Below are 18,817 nucleotides of genomic sequence, written 5' to 3'. Positions count from 1 at the left end.
ATAATAAGTTATCAAAAATTGGTAAAGAAATACTTTCAAACTTTTGCAAAGGCTGTTCATTTTCTGTTTTGTCAGATATTTGGCATAGTTTTGTTACAAGCATGTTATTTCTCCTCTGCTCTCTGTGTGTCTGGTGTTCCTCCCCGATGCAAACACACCACCATCAGCGAACAAACAATGTCAACCACTGCCTCCCTCAGTGTCACACAGGCAGCGGTAAGCTCCATGAAGTAAAGCTCTGCTCTTTGTATAAGTTTTACACATCTGTTCAAACAGCCAAGAAATGAGTAAGTCCTTCCAGATTTCTTTGACATTAAGAAAGTCTGATTCTCATCTGTTCTGCTCTGACATGCATAAAAATGCCACTTCAGCAATGGCGGAGGGTCTGCTTCTGATGTTTCCATGGATTAGTCTATATGAAAATACAGGCCAATGACACTTTCTGTATTGTTAGGCAGTCTCTGATTTGACTTCAAATCTGAGAGACACTGGTTGGACCAATGGATGGATGATGTGGCACCATTGAAAAAAAAATATTATAAACAAAACAACTTACAAGTGAGAGGAACACATTGGGGACAATAAGAGGTTCAGTATTTTGTTCAACATATAGCCTGGGAAAATCATGTTGATATATATATAGCCTCTAATTTAGCTGCTGAAAGTTGGATTGTGAAAGCTTTTCAGGGTGTTGAGTTCTTAATTCTTTATTTTTGTGACAAACTGTCAGTGCAAACTAACAAAAAAAGCAAGAATTTGAACCATTGTCCTCTCTCTTGCCAGGATGAAGATAAGATGATTCCCATCGCTCTCATGTATGGACAGTCACTATGAAGTCAGAAAACAGAAGGAAGAAAATAACAGCAAGTCTAGTTGTTTAAGGCAAACCAAAATTAGGACATGGTGATGTTTTGATCCAAACATCAGAACTAGTGATGCTAATGTGCAGATGTTCAGCATGTTCTCTTAATTTATTATATTACCAAGCAACCATTTCCTAATTGCCATTGAAGGTCAACTGAGGCTGATTGTTATGTCTGTCATTGTCATTAGAGTGAAGCAAAATTATGTCTTGATTACATGTGCAGCTGCTTCAGGGGGCATTCTGCCCCCCTTTCCCTTTTGTACACTTTGTTGATTTAATTTTTAAATGTGTAAAGCTGAAGTTGCTGTAGTCTACAGCAGGGGTTCTCAATCTCAACTATGTTGTAAAATATGATAAAATGAGACCATCGCAAAGACATTTATATATATTAATATATATATATATTAATATATATATATATATATATATATTAATATATATATATATATATATATATATATATATATATATATATATATTAATATCACCTGTATGTGATCTTGTTGTAAAAACACATACAACAAGATGCCCAACAGACTAATAAGTGATGGAATAAATACAGGCTCCGGCAAGAACAAATTTGAAAACTGAAGTCAGGCTCATAAAAACAAAATCTACAGCTACTACAGCAAAATATGGACTTGAAAGAACTGATGGAAAAAAAATGTGATCAATGAAATGATGCAGTGATAAAATACATTCCAAATAAGGCACGACAGGTCCACACAGTCCAGAACAAACAGACTCAGAGACAGCTACTTTCCCAAAGCTGTTACCACACTGAACTCAGCCCTGCACTAATGTCATGCACCGATGCTCCTGCGCTGATCAATTTCTATATAACTAAATACATTCAGACTACTACACAGATAACTTGCACAGACCCACATACTACCTCAGACTGTTGTAATAATACCAACTAGGTGTAATAATACCTACTCACATGTACAATCCATTCATTTTTAAGTCTTTAGTGCTTTTTATAGCTGCTATTTACATTGTGTTTTTAAACTCTGTTTCTTAATTTACACTTGTATAAAAAAAAGATGTCACTATTATGGGTGGACATTTACAGAGCTGCTTTTAAATCACATTGTACTCACTATAATGACAATAAGTCTTTCTATTCCATTCTATAGGGTTCAAACTACATATATAAAAGTAAACAAATGTATAATTTATTCAGATATTTAATACCAAACACCAAACTATTTATTTAAATAAATTGCCAGACATGAAAGACGCAGCGCTGCCGCTCACCGAGAAGAGTAATGATACATGCTCAGTTTCCAAAAGTCTCCAATAACACCGGGAAAAGTTGCTAGATTTGTTGCTAGTCGCTTTTTTGAGGAACAAAAAGTCTGAAAACTCACCAAATATAGCAACAAAGTTGCTAAATTGGTAACACTGGGTAGCCCAGGCCCAAGCATGGGGTCGTGGCCCATGCCCATGGTTAAGAATTACTGGTCTATACTCAATAAGGTAATGACACAGTGAATGAATTAAATTTGTGATAGGGTGAAAACTCAGGAAACTACCGAGTGTTGCAGTTTTTTTATCAACCAAAGAAAGTTTGTTATTCTCTAAAACTTAACTTGGTCTGAAAGCGGTGTGAGTTGCTGCATGCGTACCAGTAGTGATGGGATGTTTGGCTCTTTTCAGAGAGCCGGCTCTTTTGGCTCTGCTCCCAAAGAAGAGCCGGCTCTTTTGGCTCCTGAACGACTCCTAATTTAGCATCTTTTTTAGTTCCATAATTTACCTTAACTTCTCAAAAATTAATGAATTGTGTTCTGAAAACCCTTTTATGCTCAGTATTTTTACGAGAAGCTTTATATTTGTCTCCTTTTGTGCATTTATTCTGATACAAAACCCCTTACTTTTGTTTACTTCTTCCACAAAAATCCTATATTGCAACAAATTTTTTTAAATAAATAAATAAATAGTAATTCAGGGATGTTGAACGCCAACATACTGTTGGAGCCATTGGATTTGGATCTGGTGTAGAAACAAGGAAACATTTAAAACCTGCAGGACCGGCATTTTACATCCGTGATATAATTTGTACAATATGATTTAATTACATGATTATGGAAAAAATTAATTATGTATACCTTCATTATGAAATATTTCCATTTCTGATATTTATTATATCATTTTATTTAATCATGATGAACTTTTAGTGTTGTAAATCCAGACTGAATGCAGCACTGTCACCCTCATCAAACATGAAGCAAATAAAAAGCAAAAAAGTTAAGTTGCTGGGACTGAATCATGGCCAAATATGTAAATCATCAATTTTCTTTGTACACATTTGCCAAGAAACTAACTATTTGATAAATTGTGATTATTTGATTTACCCCTGTTTTGTAAAGAATTTCAAACATATCTTTTGGTAAAAACACTAATCCTAACTTGCACCAAATGTATCCGTCCCAAGAGTAAAAAAGCTCGCTGGTATGTTTGTACATCACACACACACAGTTTTTCTTGGTTGTTTACTGGAGCTTCTGTTAATTAGCAGTTTGTTTATGTTTTGCAACAGTGCAAAGCATGAGCGCTCAACGGTCAACATCATGTAATTAACTTTGTGTACTTTACACAGATGGACATTTATGGTATGACATGCAGTGTGATAAACAACGAGTGAAATATTTCTTACTTGACCCTGGCTGTTTCATTGTGCACATTTTGATTGAAACATTAGAAAATGCACTTGTACGAATTGTTAAATGCAAAGCTGGCCAGCCATGAAATTCCAGTCACAGACATGTGAAGCGGAGCAGCAATAAGTGACATGGCCAATTTGGTGAAGCTGCACACACAGGCATCATGACTTCTGGATTACAACATATAACATCTTAATCTGTTGCTCAGTCAGTGACTTTGGAGAGTGAACTGTGAAAGCCCAGCATGTTTACTCAGACGTGAGGACAATGTCATGTTGCTTTTTCTAGCCTTGAGTAAAGGGATTTATGAAACAACAGATGATCTCAAAACTGCTAAGGTCAGAATCAGAGGTCTTGCTACAGTCCCCACTAGACCTGGTTCCACATTATTGACTGAAAACTTTGCTTTGACTACCTGTGCTCCAGAGGACTGTGTTATGAAGCAACCTCATCTTTCCAGTTGCATTAAAGGAATTTGATGTGCTCCAAAACGCTGGAGACCAAGGACAAAAGGCCAAACTTCTCATGAACCTAGCCAGCTTCTTTTAGTCATTCAGGCCTGAAAATATCTTAATCATCCTGCCACTTTCACTGACAGGGGGCAAGACAAGAAAAACCAGTTGACCCCTGCAGATTTAAATAAGCTACACTCAGATGGACAGCAGATATCAAACAACTTTAATTTCCCTTTTTCGTTATCAAATTTGGACTTCTACACCTTGTGCCATTTATTGGACTAGATGATTGAAGTCCAAAGAAATGAGACATACTGGTAATTTAGCAATTTCTTCATTTACCAAACGGGTTTAGTGCAGGCATTTATTAGGCAAGCCAGGGCAGGTTTAATTTTATAGCACATTTCATGTACAAGACAACTCAAAGTACTTTACATAAAGCATTAAAAGCATTACAGCAAGGTGCAAAAGAAAGATTAAAACAAAAAAGAATGAAAGAGATTAAAAGTAAAATAATTAAAACTAAAATTAATATAATTACACAGAAACCAAACAAACTAAGTTTGAGAGAAACAGACAAAGAAATATATACTTTAGACATCAACAGAAAATACATAATCATCAGTGTCATCACTGTCCACCTCAAAACAAGTTGAACATAGAGTCCTGAGCAAATTAAAAGGCTCAATAGCGCACTTTTCAACTCTTCCTGTCTCCAGTGGAAAGAGTCTAATGGGCCGGCTTTTGCAAAGACTTTGCTGGAGCTCAGTGTAGGTTCAACAGGAAACTAAAGCCCAGTAGGAATTCTACTACCCATTAAATCTGGGTCATCGCGCTACACCTAACGCCACAGGCGTCAATAAAGTAAGATGGTTTTATATGAGCTGCTATCCAGAACTTTGACTAGGATGTTTATTAGCCACCCTCCATTGTTAGTTCAAGTTATGACCCAATTATCCCCAGCACAGTGAACAATGTGCATGCACAACTGGATATTTTAACATGTAGAGCAAAATGCAAATACCTTCGCAAAAAATTCCTCAAAATTTATAGCGATTAAAACTGGAAAGCTGCAGTTAATAAATCAGATAAACAAGTTTGATTTCTAAAAAGAGCTTGTGCATGGGGCTCAGGTTGCGCTAGGGGGCATGTCACTCACATTCTTGAAGCCGCGGTAAAGGATCTGCAGCTCTTTACGGGAGAACCGTGTCTGTGCTTCAAGCTGCTCCAGGCCCTCGGGACGATGACGGACTGCCGAAAGTTCAAGCTCATCTTCCACGCTGTCTGGAGAGGAAAAGGAAGAAGGTCAGACATGATACGATAGTGGTATATTTGCTTTATAGAGACTAGGATTTAAAACATCTCACCTCCAATTTTCAGAGATAACTAATCAAACAGATACAGACATTTGTTCTCAAGGCTAACACTTTATGAAATGAACTTTAGCCAATCAGTACCAAAGTCTTGCTCTGCCTTATATCAGTTTATATATATGGTCTTTCACAAAACAAAACAAAAAAATCCCAGTTATTTTCCACAACAAATATGTCACCAGCAGTAATTAGTATTTTCTCTGATCACAAGTTCTTGAGGGAGGCAGCGCAGCTGAACCATGTGGAATGTTTTAATGGGCCTATAATGATGGCAGACACTGTCTGGGCACTGTCACTGACTGCACTGTCATCGCAGCACCGCATTTGACTCTAATATACCTGAAGTGTGACACACCATCTAAGTGCCTCATTAGTATCAAGGGTTTTTATTGCACCTTACAGCCAAGAGGCCACATTTTGCAGCCAACCACATTTAACCTCCTGCTATGGAGCAAGTGCTGTTTGTTCATATGTGATGTTGAGAGGTCTACACACTATTAAGCAAATAAAACAGCTGCTTAATCTCTTTATAGTCATCATTTTAGTTTAAAGACTTATTAGCTGTGTGCTCAACACAGAATAATGATGTGTAAATATGATCTGGAAATGTTAAAGATTGATCAAATAAATACAAAGCCACATGAAGAACATCATTTCACACATTCAACAAGCATTCCTTGTTCAAGACTTCTAAAGGTAATCTTGTAGCTTAAATGCAACTCAAGTAACTACATGTGAAGCTGAGCAAGGATACAAAGCCACAGAGAGAAAATAAACATTTCAGAAAATGACACGAGAGACAGACTTAGAGAAGGAGCCACTTGCTTTGATTACTTGAGGACGGCTTTCTGCCTGTGGAGCATGGAAAGAGCCTCATGAGTCGAGCTCTCACCCCGCGCTTGTGGACAATCTGAGGGTAACCTGGGAAATACAGCATCAGGTCTTGTGGTTACCCAGGCAACAGCCTCGGTACATTCTAGGAAACTGGATATGCAAAAGGTAAGGGTCCATCTGAGTTCAGAAGGCGCTCTCTTTGGTTCTTCAGGACAACAAAGCAGCTTGCAGCGTATTTATTCAAAAGTATGAGAACGCCGTTTGAAAAGGAGGTTTTTTATTTTATTCATTTTATTTTTGGGAGACATGACAGTATATCACGGTCATAGAAGCTGCTCTGCAGAGCTGTAAAGCTTAGTGATGCTTTGAGGTTAACAGGGTCTAGCTACAAGTTCAAGGATGCCCAAGTATGATTTAGTTGTTATTAGGGGTCATCAAAGCAGTAATGGCATTAGTATATTAAAATAAGGCTTTGAATTAAATATGGAGCCTCAGGCATAATTGTAAAGGGGTTTGCTAACATCTCATCAGCTACCCTAATTTTTCACACCAAAAGAAGCATGCAGCTTGACAAAACGGTTGCTCTCCAGTTAAAACAAAAAGAACTTTCTACCTGAATAGTTTACAAGGGTGGCAAAGCGTCAATTTATTACCACAGTTCCCAAAAACATTCTTGATTCCTTTGTGGCAGCATTCTGAGTACAAAAGTCTTTCAGTAATAAGTCCACACCCTGTCCTTAAAGTGCACTAGCCCATTTCTCCCCCCACTTGGGGCTATTCTGAAAGATTTATTGTGAGTTTGATGGCAGCAGCCTGTGTTAAGATGAGTCTCTGGGTGCTGCAAACCATATGTCAATCATGCAACAATTAATCACAATGCCACACTTACAGGTAACAACAAGAAGGGTGAAGCTCAGGGCAGGTTTTTAACCAGTCAACCAAATGTCAGGAGAGTTGATGCGAGTTGTAGGAGGTCTCTATAAACTTGGGCTATAAAGGGATATAGCAGGAACAATTACATCATAGAACAGAGGCAGTTAAAATTGTGTCATAAATCTGAAACCAAGGTACAAAACTGTTGGGTAAGAGAAAAATGATAGCTGAAAAAGGTTGTTTTGGTCAAACAAATTTAGAAATCTCTTGTTTTCCATTCTTTTGATTAAATGATCTATGCTTAAAATAGGCACTACATATATGCCTTTTTACTACACTCTACAGTGCACAATGGATTATTGGGCTGCAGGCAAACCAAGAAATGGGTCAGTGTTCAAAACAGCAAGTTTCTCAACTGTGAAAGATACTGCTAATGCTTTTCCTTTAGAGGGTCGGCTAATATTGCCCTCTGTGATAACACAATAACTTTGAGATTTAAGGGATGAAACTCTCATCTGTTCTTGTTACCTCCTTGCCTAGTCCCTTCCTACATTTGTGAAGAGGAGATGTCTGAGTGTCCTCACTGACACTGAACCAGACAGATGTTTCTTTTGTTACTAAGATATATTGGTCTTGACCGCAGATTGGCTTTATTTGGAAGCATTACTGCTCTACAGAGAGACAGCCTTTCTACCTTGGAGCTCAAGGACAATGCGGTGGGGAGAACATAACACTCCTAATGCAAAGTATGGCTGTCGATGAAAAGCTGAGCCAATAAGGAGGCAATAAAAACAGATTTGTAAAATGGAATAAAGCAGAACTTGAGTGACACGGTGCTTAATCAGGCAGGAAAAGAGCATGCGTGCAGTAATGGCTGTCTGCTAAATGTTTGCCCTTTTATTTTATTGACAAAATGGATCTGACAGACTGTGTGAGCTAATGCAGAGACTTGCCCAGGCTGTGCCCAGGTGCCCCTCATCAAAGAGTTCACTATTTTGCTACCACTGCTACATGTCCATCCATTTAATAAATGTCATAAAGGAGTCCTGTTGTCCTGAAGAATCAAATGCATGAGTAAGCACATTCTGCAAACTTTAAACATGTTAATTTTAATGTGTTATGGTTACGTGCATGCACGTGTTTGTCATGCTATACTTTTGCCTTCATTATAAAAAAAAATAAATAAATAAAAAAAGCAATGTCTGTAGCAACTTTGTGAGTGACAGCTGCTATAATTGGAAGCTTTAGTTTAGTGTACAGCTAATCAGAAATATAATTCACAGCCACCTCTGAGTAACAAAGCTGCTGTAACTATTTTGCCCTGCAGCAATACAAGAAAATGAGACTGAGAACCCCGTGAGGGTCTTTAAGAAATAAAATCTCTCAGCAAAATCTAATCAACATGGGAAACAGTGCAACTCACCACATAGTATTCTTCATCAATAAGCCAACAAAGCCAAGAAAGTCCTTGTAACCCAAAATCAAATGGATCTTTAGTGGGGAAAAGTTTCTTTAATATGCATGAAATTGTCCATTATTGTAATATTACTAGCACTGATTAAACCCTGCACTTTACTGCCCCCGTCTGTACTTAGTTTCACAGTAATACAGGCAGTCGAACGCCATCCAACCACCAAAATCTGCACGTTATCTAGTACCATAAGCCTTACCCAAAAAAGCTTTAGTGCTTTTCAGTTTATAAAAGCTCCTTGTTTTGTCTTTATCACTGTGGCGCCACAAAGGCTGTGCTTAGAAAAGTAGGCCAGTTGGGAATACACCTTATCTTTGCACAGTTACAGTTAATGTTATGAGCAGCAATAGCAGTAAAGATGCAAGCCTGCAAAGCTAACAGTAGTAGTCTGATGATTTCTTAACAGGAAGGGAAAGTGGTTCTGGGTTAGTTAGTGGTCAACTTTAACACTCTCTCTTGACCTAGTGAATGGTGGCACCCACTGAAACTGACATCATCATATCACCCAACCAGCTGCCATGCTCATGCTACACTATTAACATGATGATGTTTAAAGGTAATATAGGCTGAGAGTTGTCACATTTGCCAATTAGCACTGAGCAACAATTTCACATCAAATGGCCAGAAAGTATTAATAAGTTATATCTGGTTGTATTTAATTACTTATTATTACCTAAGGTGGGCTCAAAAGTACACAGACATCCCAGTACAGAACAGCTTTGTACTGGGATGCCTGTATGTTCTACCCATGTATGCAAGGATATTGAGCATATATACTGCTTATATTGCTTGTAATTGGGATGAAATTAATGTCTGTTGAATATTTTAACATAAAATGATGAGATTTATTGAATTAAAAATATAAAAATATAGCAGGTCTGTCATGCCCATGTACACATCCTGAAGAACAAAAATATGAATGCCACACGGGTTTGCAGAGGCACAAAATCAAAGATGCTTTGATACTAGCCTCTTGTTTTATTGGGACTTGCAAGTGACTAATGTCAACATCTTTTAACTGTCAAAAGAAACTTCATGAATAAGACAGACTTCCTCAGCAACTCAAGTGCAGCTAATGATAAACTCCCAATGATACTTCATCCTACTGTAGCTGAAAAGCTGATCTTGTCTCAACCTGAGTTCATTCCTAATATAGCATGTTTGTGACTTGGCCACATAAAAAAAACAAAAAAAAACAGCCCACCAGTCTGTAGACATCAAGTTCACAGGGCTGTGTTGTCCATTTAGGGTCAAAATATGTAAATATAAAAACATAAATACGTGATTACAGTGGCAAAAATAACAGGTTTAATGTCTAAACATTAACTAAATGTTAGATTTAGAGATATTTAAACAGTGCAGTGAATGATTTTTATCTTCCAGAGGACACCATTGCTTTTGTTATGTTTATGAGCATGTTCATAGACTTGGTTCAAACTGGTCTCTAGACCAGAATTACTTCATCACTAAGGTAGTGATTCCCTGTGGCAACAATTCAGTGATGCATGATACCAACAAAGCATAAACAATATTTCTGTGAGTTGCATCAAGTTATAAAAACATGATTTATTGGGGCTTTTAAAGTTGTATTTTTGTAGTCAAATCCTGAACTTGAGAACTTTCTAAATCTCATCTTTTTTAAAGAGTAATCTTCACTTATCATATGGTAATTATTAGGAACATGGGCAAGTACGTTAAGATGATATGACTGAGCTCAACTATTTTGTGCTGCCAAGTATATTTTGACGTTTATTGTCCTCACTCTTGGTATTAAAGTCAGAATTTCCCAGATGTTAATCTCTTGACACCTTAACCTGTCTCCTGCAGACCTCCAGACAGATGGTGTCAAAGTCAAAACCATAAAGCTGCTGCCTGTTTTATCAGCAACTAATGTGAAAATCATTGTCAAGGCCAATGCCAGAGACAAACAAATCATGCATAATACAACCCTAACAACATCATTTAACATCATGAACATCATACATTTTTTTTCTTATTTTTGTGTGTTACTTCTCAGGCGATGGAGTCACCTTTATTTTGAAGGCCTGCAAGAGTATTTCCAAACCTTGTGCTTATTGGAAGGAATGTTCCTACCATCCTAGCTTCCAGTGCAGCCAGTCACTCCACTGGTAGTTATGTAATTCAGGATAGTGGATGATATCTTGTCTATGCAGCAATCTCTGAGTCAAATGAATGAAGCCCCCAAATGACTAAATAACAAGAAACTATATGTACCTAGTCTGGTGGTTCAGTGCAAAGTTACCAAGTTAAAAAAATTGTGTTAAACACAAGTTCTGCCTAAAATAAATCTTTACTGTTTTCATGTCTTTTCCTTTTTTTAAAATATTTTTTTATTTGTAAATAAAAATTATGATGAAAACACAGCACATTATAAGAACAAATAGAGAAAAGTAATGAAATAAAGGAAGGGTCGGGGGTGTGTTTACAATTACTTAATGTGTTAACGTGTGAGTCGCTGGCCTGGATGCGGGTCATACATCAGTGGTTCGGGTCGGGTCCAGGTTTCATTCTGTGATATCCGCGGGTAATGAGTCGGGTTTAAAAATCATCCTCACGGGTTCGTGAGGGTGCAAATTGGACCCGTGTAGGACTCTGATCTGCTGTTCATCCTTCTACAGTGAGAAAAATGTTTCAGTGGTCATGTTTCAATATACAACATACCCATTGACGTGCAGTGAAGTTATTGGTTGGTGAGGCACTGATTTACAATTGTAAGAACTGAAAAGAGCATCTTATTTCAAAATTCGTTCAACAGCATGCAACTGGTAATGCTTCATATCTTATCAGCATTCCTCTTTCAATTACACTCACACACCCAATGTTACTAACTCTTCAGGGAGAAAAGTAGCTACTGGCTGCCCTAAAAGTCGCTAGAAAACGCTAAATGACATCATCTAATGTGCATAATAGCCTGGTACATGGAGGCTGCTGTGGAGAGAAATGTCATGGGAAAGGCAAAAATGGACGAAAAGACAAGCTAAAAAATTTTAAAAAGGCAAAACTAATGAAAATAAAACAAATTATTTGGTTAATATTTTCTTTTATTCTCAGTTTAATTTTATTAAGTGTAGGTTGTTTTCTATGAGGCTGCAACATTTCACAACACTTGTTTTCTTCCACACTCTTCATTAATAGACATTAATATCTGACGGTAAGCCAGCGCGAAATCATCCTGCAGCAGCTTTGAACGTTTCATTTTTGGCCTGGTCATGAAACAGGTGATCATCTCCTGCTCTGAATGCAGCAGCTGCTGCTGCCAGAAGCCTCTTCAGCCTCTGCAGCAGCACCCACTCCTCACTGAGAAGAATAAACTACTTTCATATACGTCAGTCTACAAAAGTCTCCAATACTGAAAAAGTCGCTAGATTTGTCGCTAGTCGCTTTAAAAAAAAAAAAAAAAAAAAAGGTCGCTAAGTTGGCAACACTCACACACCGTGTTGGTGTGTGAGTGCGCCCCCTTGAGGTGTGGCAGAGTACTGTTTGCCTCACCTGCTGACTTTTCTCTGCGCTTTATTGTACGATAAACGGGAATATTTCTCTCACAAATACATTAAATACATTACACAGACTGTAGAGAGTCATGGTGTATAACAAATATTTCTGTAAAGTTGATATTGGCGATATGCTGAGGAACAGAAAACGGCACGTGTCATGCAACCCAGTTTGTATTGCATGGTACAGTCAGAGCTGAAGCACAGCTCGTCCGTGCCTCCACCGGGGTTTCTGCACTGGATTTGATCGGGAAATACTCAAATTTGACATTTTTTACTTAATAAACTGTCAAAAACGTGTTAGAGTTATACTGAAAATGCATTTTTAACACAGATCAGTGGAAAATATTAATATTTATTGTATGTTTTGTTCTTTATCATGACAGGTGAGGCCTCCCCTGACCGCAAGTCACTGAACATACCAGTCCAGTTTTCCACTTGTAAATTTGACATCCTAGCAAACTCATATATTACACTGTGCAACGTTAAGAAAAAAAATATTAAAATCACCAAGAAGTTACATCTTAGACTCTACAGACTTTGTTAGTAAGTTAAATGTTAAAATTAACGACAATACAGTTGGAAAAAATGAACAAGTAAAAGTCTCTTCTCTTCAAAATATTGAAGCAGTAAGGCATAGGTATGCAAAGTTACAATTAAACAAACCCACAAGACTTCTATGGACAGACAAGACAGTAGTGGAGGTGTTTGGCCAAATTACACAGTGTCATGTTTAGTGAAAACCACACAGACAATGTCAGCACAAACACCTCATACCAATAGTCAGGCTACATGGTGGTGGAGGGGATGTTTTGGGCTTGTTTTGCAGCCCCAGGACCTGGGCCTTGCAGTCATTGAGTCGACCATAAACCCCTCTGTGCACCAAAGTAATTTCAAGTCAAATGTGAGGACATCTGTTTTATTGGTGAATCTTGGCTGAAATTTGGTCATGCAACATGACAATTATCCCAAACACAGCAGTAAGTCTACAACAAAATGTCTGAAAAAAAAAAGAATCAAACAATTGCTATGACCCGGTAAGAGTCCAGACCTCAGCCTGACAAACAAATGCTGTGGCAGGACTTTAAAAGCACTATGTGCATAAACAAATGCCTGCAAACTTCAATGAACCAAAGCAATGTTGAAAAGAATTGTGGGCCAAAATTCTTCAATAACAATGTGAGACTCAAACAGAAAATAATCACTTTAAGTTTTTCCTTGATTTAATTGATGGCAATAAAAGAAAAGATTATTTGATTTCATGATATTTATGTGGAAGCTAATAAAGGGTTTGTGAAAACCTTTTTTTTTCTGATTTTTAATTTAGACTCTGCCCATCTTGCTAAATGCCAGCTCTGATTAGTAAAAGTCGCCACATGGAACATTTAAAGAAGGTCATATTGTCATACGGTCAGTTGCACAAATGCAAAGGCAAAGACTTTTGGCCCAATTAAATCTAGCTAAAAACGAAGAGCCAGAGGATACAAGGCTACTTTTAAGCTCAGTATTCATTCCAGGGTTTAGGTTCCAAGGCTGTTAAGTTGTTTTTAAGCAAAACAGAGACAAATGTGATAGAGACTTGGCAGCAATTAACTGAAATTACACCCAGAGACAGAGGACAAGGAGAGCAGATGAGCGGTGTCTGGCATGTTGCGTCAGCATGACTGGCAGGCTTTCCAGAAAAAAAAAAGAAAAAAAGAAAAAAAAGGTGATATCATGATATCAAATTGACCTATTGGTGTGACATTACACAGTGCTACAGGCTCATGTTGTCTAAAGCTAAATATTAAAATGGGAAATGTGTTGTGTGGCTATTTTGTTCATGTAATGCCTCTTAACTGTAAATATTTTCTTACAGATGATCCCTCCCCCTCAAATGCTAAAAATGAGACTGAAATTAAGTCATATTTACATAAAATTTGCTTACACACATACGAGTGTAAGGCACTTCGGATATGAAGCCTTTACAATTTCCATAGGAAGACTGCTATTGTGATATACTGGAATGTTTTATATTTTCACAGGTAATCTAGTCTGGAATTGCATTGCATCCAAATAAATAGTGGAAAATTGAAATTTACATACACTCATGTTAAAATAAACTAACAATGCCACATGCATGAGACCAGCCTCAAGGCTGTCTGTATAGAAAAATAAAATATCCTACAGACATGTGCCATTTGAAATAAGGTAAATGTGAAAAGGTTAATACAAAGTGTCACAATGTGTGCCGTGATGGCATCTCCAGATCTGCCTCCACACAAGATAAAACATCATGCACCTTTGCAGTGACTGACTTTGCTTCTCCAGAATTGTAATTTATTCCCTGTAGCAGAAGCAAATGTTTTCTAATGCTCCAAAACAAATGATAACAGACATCCAGAAGATCAAAGCAGCTAACAGTGGACATTACAATTCTGCTTTGGTACTATTAGATCTGCAAGGCGAAATGAGAAAAGTAATTCAAACACAGTCCCCACTGTGTCATGAGCTTCATTTTACATTAGCTAAATCAGATGGACGATGAGGGAGGTGGATACAGATCTGCCATTTGTTCCCATTTGGTGGGTGCAAATGCAACGCTCTGAGACTGCAGTCTGGTAAAACAATATGCCATTGTTGTAATTTAATAAAACAGCCTCTAGTTTATTGTGGCAGCCAGAAAGATGGCAATGGAATTGACTTAGGGATATAAATGATGGGAAGGCAAGGTCAGGTTTGTATTAAAACCAAACCCAATTGAGAACATAACTGAGACCACCAATAGCATGTTCCTTTGCAGCAGCCCAGAAAAACTGTTTTGCATTTTAAATCTGTTTGCTTAGATATAACTACTTTTCTTGGGGTATAACATCAATTTTGTGCCATACTGTCACAGATGAGACCAAAGGCAGAGAATCTAATAGATTTTTCCAAAATGGAGCACAAGAAACAGAGGGTCTCACTTTCTACTGTTAGTGCAGTCATGTTAAGAGGTAGATCAACTAATTGATCAGTCGACGGTGTAGGTCAGTTTTGCAATCTGAGTTTACAAAAAATTATTAACAGGCAGGCTGATCTGTTTGCAGCATTGTTTCAGTTCAGAAACAGATAATAAAAGAACCTTGAAACTTGTGACACTCACCCATGTGTCAAATCACTCAATATCACTAATCAATGGCAACCTTAAACTTAAATTATCAGGAGTTTCTGGTACCCAAACGATACTGTGTGGCGTTCCTTGTCAATAAAACATACATGCTTCATTTTTAAACAGTCTTGTTAGAGGGAAACATGACGTAAAACAAATAGTCTCATGTATGTTACTGTAGAACAGATGCTGCAGTGCTCAGAACAGGAGGAAGTCACTCTCACTTTCCTGACTACTAAGATGATCATGCAGCCATGACTATTTTTTAATTAACCTTGATAAACTTATATATTAAATAATGTTTGTGCATCATTCTAAATTATCTAGCTTGTGACAGCCGATAAAAACTCAGCATAAAAAAATGAAAATGAGCTGTCCGTTGGCTGCCCGGTTTCATAAAACTGGCATCAGCAATGGAAAAACCCATGCATCTTCTGATCAATTCGCTAGTTTCCTTATGCACCAAAAACAGTTCCTACAAGTTTAATAGAACAGATGCTACAAGAAGTAAGATTTTGAGGCTTTAAATAGACATTAAAAAAAAAAAGTAGTACTGCTCTGTTCTTTAACCAAAGTGAACGAACTGACCATTGGTCTGGGGACTAGATGCCAAGGTTCTTTATGAGGCAGGGCGAACTCCCATACTGGCTGTAATGACACACCATCAAATGGCGAAGACATTTATTGGAATCTGGGGTGAAGGAAAGTAGTTTAATTGTAACCATTTGTCACTTGGAAGTGCTTCAGTCAGTCACAAAGAAAACCTGACTGCAGCGATGGAAGGGAAGGTCTTTTGGCCTTTCTACAGCAATCATTTTTAAGATTTTAGATGGGACAAGGGAAGGAGAGGGAGTTTTATCACACTTAAGTTCCACAGTTTGAAGCTTTCATGGAGGTGGAAAAAAGGATACTGGAAGAGGAGTCTTCATGACTCACTTCCAAATGAGTTATCTCTCAGCTGTGGACAGGAAAATGACATTGACGCCAGCCGTCACTCAGAAAACCACATTCATGGATTCTTTCTGACAGGATAGGACAGCGGTCATGCTTTACATAAAACAACCTTTAGAGTTTAGATTTATTTCAACTAAAACAAAGAAAGGACAGAAAGTGCTAGAACAGTGTCTGTGTGGAAAAACCAAATGAAGAAAAACACTAAGGGAAACGTAATGGCCTGGACAGATAATTACCCACTTTGATACATCTGACAGTAAGGCTTTTAAATTATTGTTATATTCTGAAGAAAAGGTGCTTGCCAGCAACATGATGACTTATGGTCTGCAGCACCAGGATATGTCATTACAAAGGCCTTTTAGTTATACCAGTACTTGTTCATGTTTATCATCTTTGAGCAAAAAACAACAAAAGAAAGTAAATTACTGTTGACTACTGATGTCAATTCCCACTGTCTTCCTTTGAAATTTCTTCAAAGTTAACATAGAAAAGGGAAAATGTAAAGCTTAATCCATCAGCCCATAAAAACAAGCATAGAATTCATGTTAGGAATAAGGTTGGCAAAGAATCAATGTATTATGCATGAGAAACCTATGTCCTTGCTTTAATTACGGAAAATATTGTAGTTTTATTCATGTGACAGCATTATTATTCATTTTGCTGGCTAATTAAACCATCGGGTCATGTAGCCTTGATTGAAAGAAAAAGAAAGTGCAGCTTCAAAAGGTCCATAGATGGTTGAAGGTTTATAAAAGACTTAATTTGCTTCTTTCCTTTTTAATAACACCTTTAAAGCAACTATGCACATTTCTATTTTAATAAGACCTCAACAATCTGTAAACACTGCTGTGTGAGCTCAGACTTAAGTCCCCAAAAACACTGAAATTATTAATCTTTAATAACATCAGGGGAATTTCAATGATGCCATATCAATACATTACAATTGAACAGCACAAGTCTTTTAATTAAGAATATAATCTGGCTTCCAATCCCCCTTCCACAGATTCATCATCCACATCATGTCCTTGGCTCACAAGCATCTGTCATGCCTTTCCCATTAGAATTTATTGCCTGTGATGTTTTCATCACAACTGATTGCTAATATACTGTATGTCCTTGCTTTCCTGACTTAAACTGACAAGCTGGATCTTCTTCCTTTCAATTAGCTCTATTACTGTGCCTTTCTTGCCTCTAAAAGGCACCAGAGGGACCCATAGTTATGATGCTCAGGCAAAGGTCAAGTCAATCAAGTCCCTCTCTTAAACCAGCAGCATAGAAAAATATCCAAAGGGATTGTTTAGTCTGCTAATCATTCTTTGAATGGACTGGTAAGTGGATGAACAATTACAGGTTGTAGAAAAGAAACTTGCAAACTATCGTACACTTCACTACCTGTACACAAGTCATCCTTGACATATTTTTCTGATCTTTTAAATGGGTAAGATGCGTAAGATTTATTTTCACAATGGACATTGGCCGTTTAATTTACTGAACAGATTATAAACGTCATCATCGGAATCATTGAAAAAAATGGTAAACACTGTTGCTGACTCAACTTTGATTACTGAAATGTGATGCAAAGAAAACAATCCCATTAAGATGCAGCACAGTTTCCACCATGCCCATTAAATAATGAGTGTAAATAAAAAAAATGTAGACACTGCACTTAACAAAATGAAAAACATGTTTTCACTATTTTATTTTTGTATTTAAAACATAGCTACTGCATGACCAACTGTGTAGCCATTTGTGAAACCAGATGATGTGATTGTCTACGACATTCATGTCATATCTCCTAGATCACAGTAAATGCCACCAAAGTACATCACAAAGGTCACTCATAATTTACTATCATAAAATTTCTACCAAACATTTCAGCAAGGTTTAACACTGTTTCCGTGCTGGACGGATTGTGGATTTAATATGTTTTAATATTGTCCTTCCCCACACTGAAATTTTATTTCTAGCATTTTATCTATTTTAGCATCTTCGTTCTGTTTTTATTTCATTAAATGCATTTCTTCTAATCTTTTCATGCTCATTTTGAATTGTCTTGTACATGAAATGTGCTATACAAATAAATTTGCTTTGCCTAATATACAATCAATTTGTTTCTAAACAAAGGGGAAAATGGTTTGGTGAATCTTTAGGCAGAAAATACAGTTTACAGATGGCTGCTGTAGGGCTCAGGTTCAAAGACTTGTCAAAAATGTTCTACATTCCTGTATCATTACTACTTTTTACAAAGTCAAAAGAACATTTTAGCAACAACATTACAAACACAACAAATGAAGGAAACTAGCAAGCAAGACCATCCTAAGAGAACAACTATGGCACCAAACAGTCTTAGAAGTTGTGTTTCTAAGATTTTTGCAATGAAAATGAGGCTGTTTCTTAAAATATTACACATCAGATTTATTTTATTTTACAAACAACAACAAATTGTACACTCAGCTGATAGCTTAACTGAGGCAGTGGCGGCAGGACAGCTGCATAGGATGACTGATTTTGGACGCCCCTACTTGTGGTAATAACAGTCATTTAAAAATTTTCCCCACATCACATTCAAATGTAATTTCTGCCTCATCTCTGTTACTCGTGGACCAACAAGTTGAGCCAACACAGTCATGAACTGTCTGATATGGTAAATACTACAACCACTTTCCAACCAGTGAAAAAAGGCA

At 37.2% G+C, this 18,817-nt stretch overlaps 1 protein-coding gene across 7 annotated transcripts in view; it reads right to left on the bottom strand.

Annotated features, from left to right (window-relative positions):
- kcnip4a (potassium voltage-gated channel interacting protein 4a) overlaps positions 1-18,817 on the bottom strand; it is a 149,284-nt gene that overhangs the window by 10,041 nt on the left and 120,426 nt on the right. For 6 of the 7 annotated variants that reach the window (XR_006010160.1, XM_041984643.1, XM_041984639.1 and 3 more), the window contains exon 2: positions 5,146-5,270. Coding sequence is in view for 6 of the 7 variants with exons in the window: in XM_041984643.1 (XP_041840577.1) it covers positions 5,146-5,270 (125 nt within the window). In the remaining variant the exon portion in view is untranslated. Of the gene's footprint in view, positions 1-5,145; positions 5,271-6,184; positions 6,281-18,817 lie in introns of all 7 variants that reach the window. The other variant, XM_041984640.1, reaches the window with a different exon arrangement.

Source organism: Melanotaenia boesemani, chromosome 5 (assembly GCF_017639745.1).
Source record: "Melanotaenia boesemani isolate fMelBoe1 chromosome 5, fMelBoe1.pri, whole genome shotgun sequence".
Classification (NCBI taxonomy): domain Eukaryota; kingdom Metazoa; phylum Chordata; class Actinopteri; order Atheriniformes; family Melanotaeniidae; genus Melanotaenia; species Melanotaenia boesemani.
Note: the sequence above shows the minus strand (reverse complement) of the source record. Positions and strands in the feature narration are given on the sequence as shown.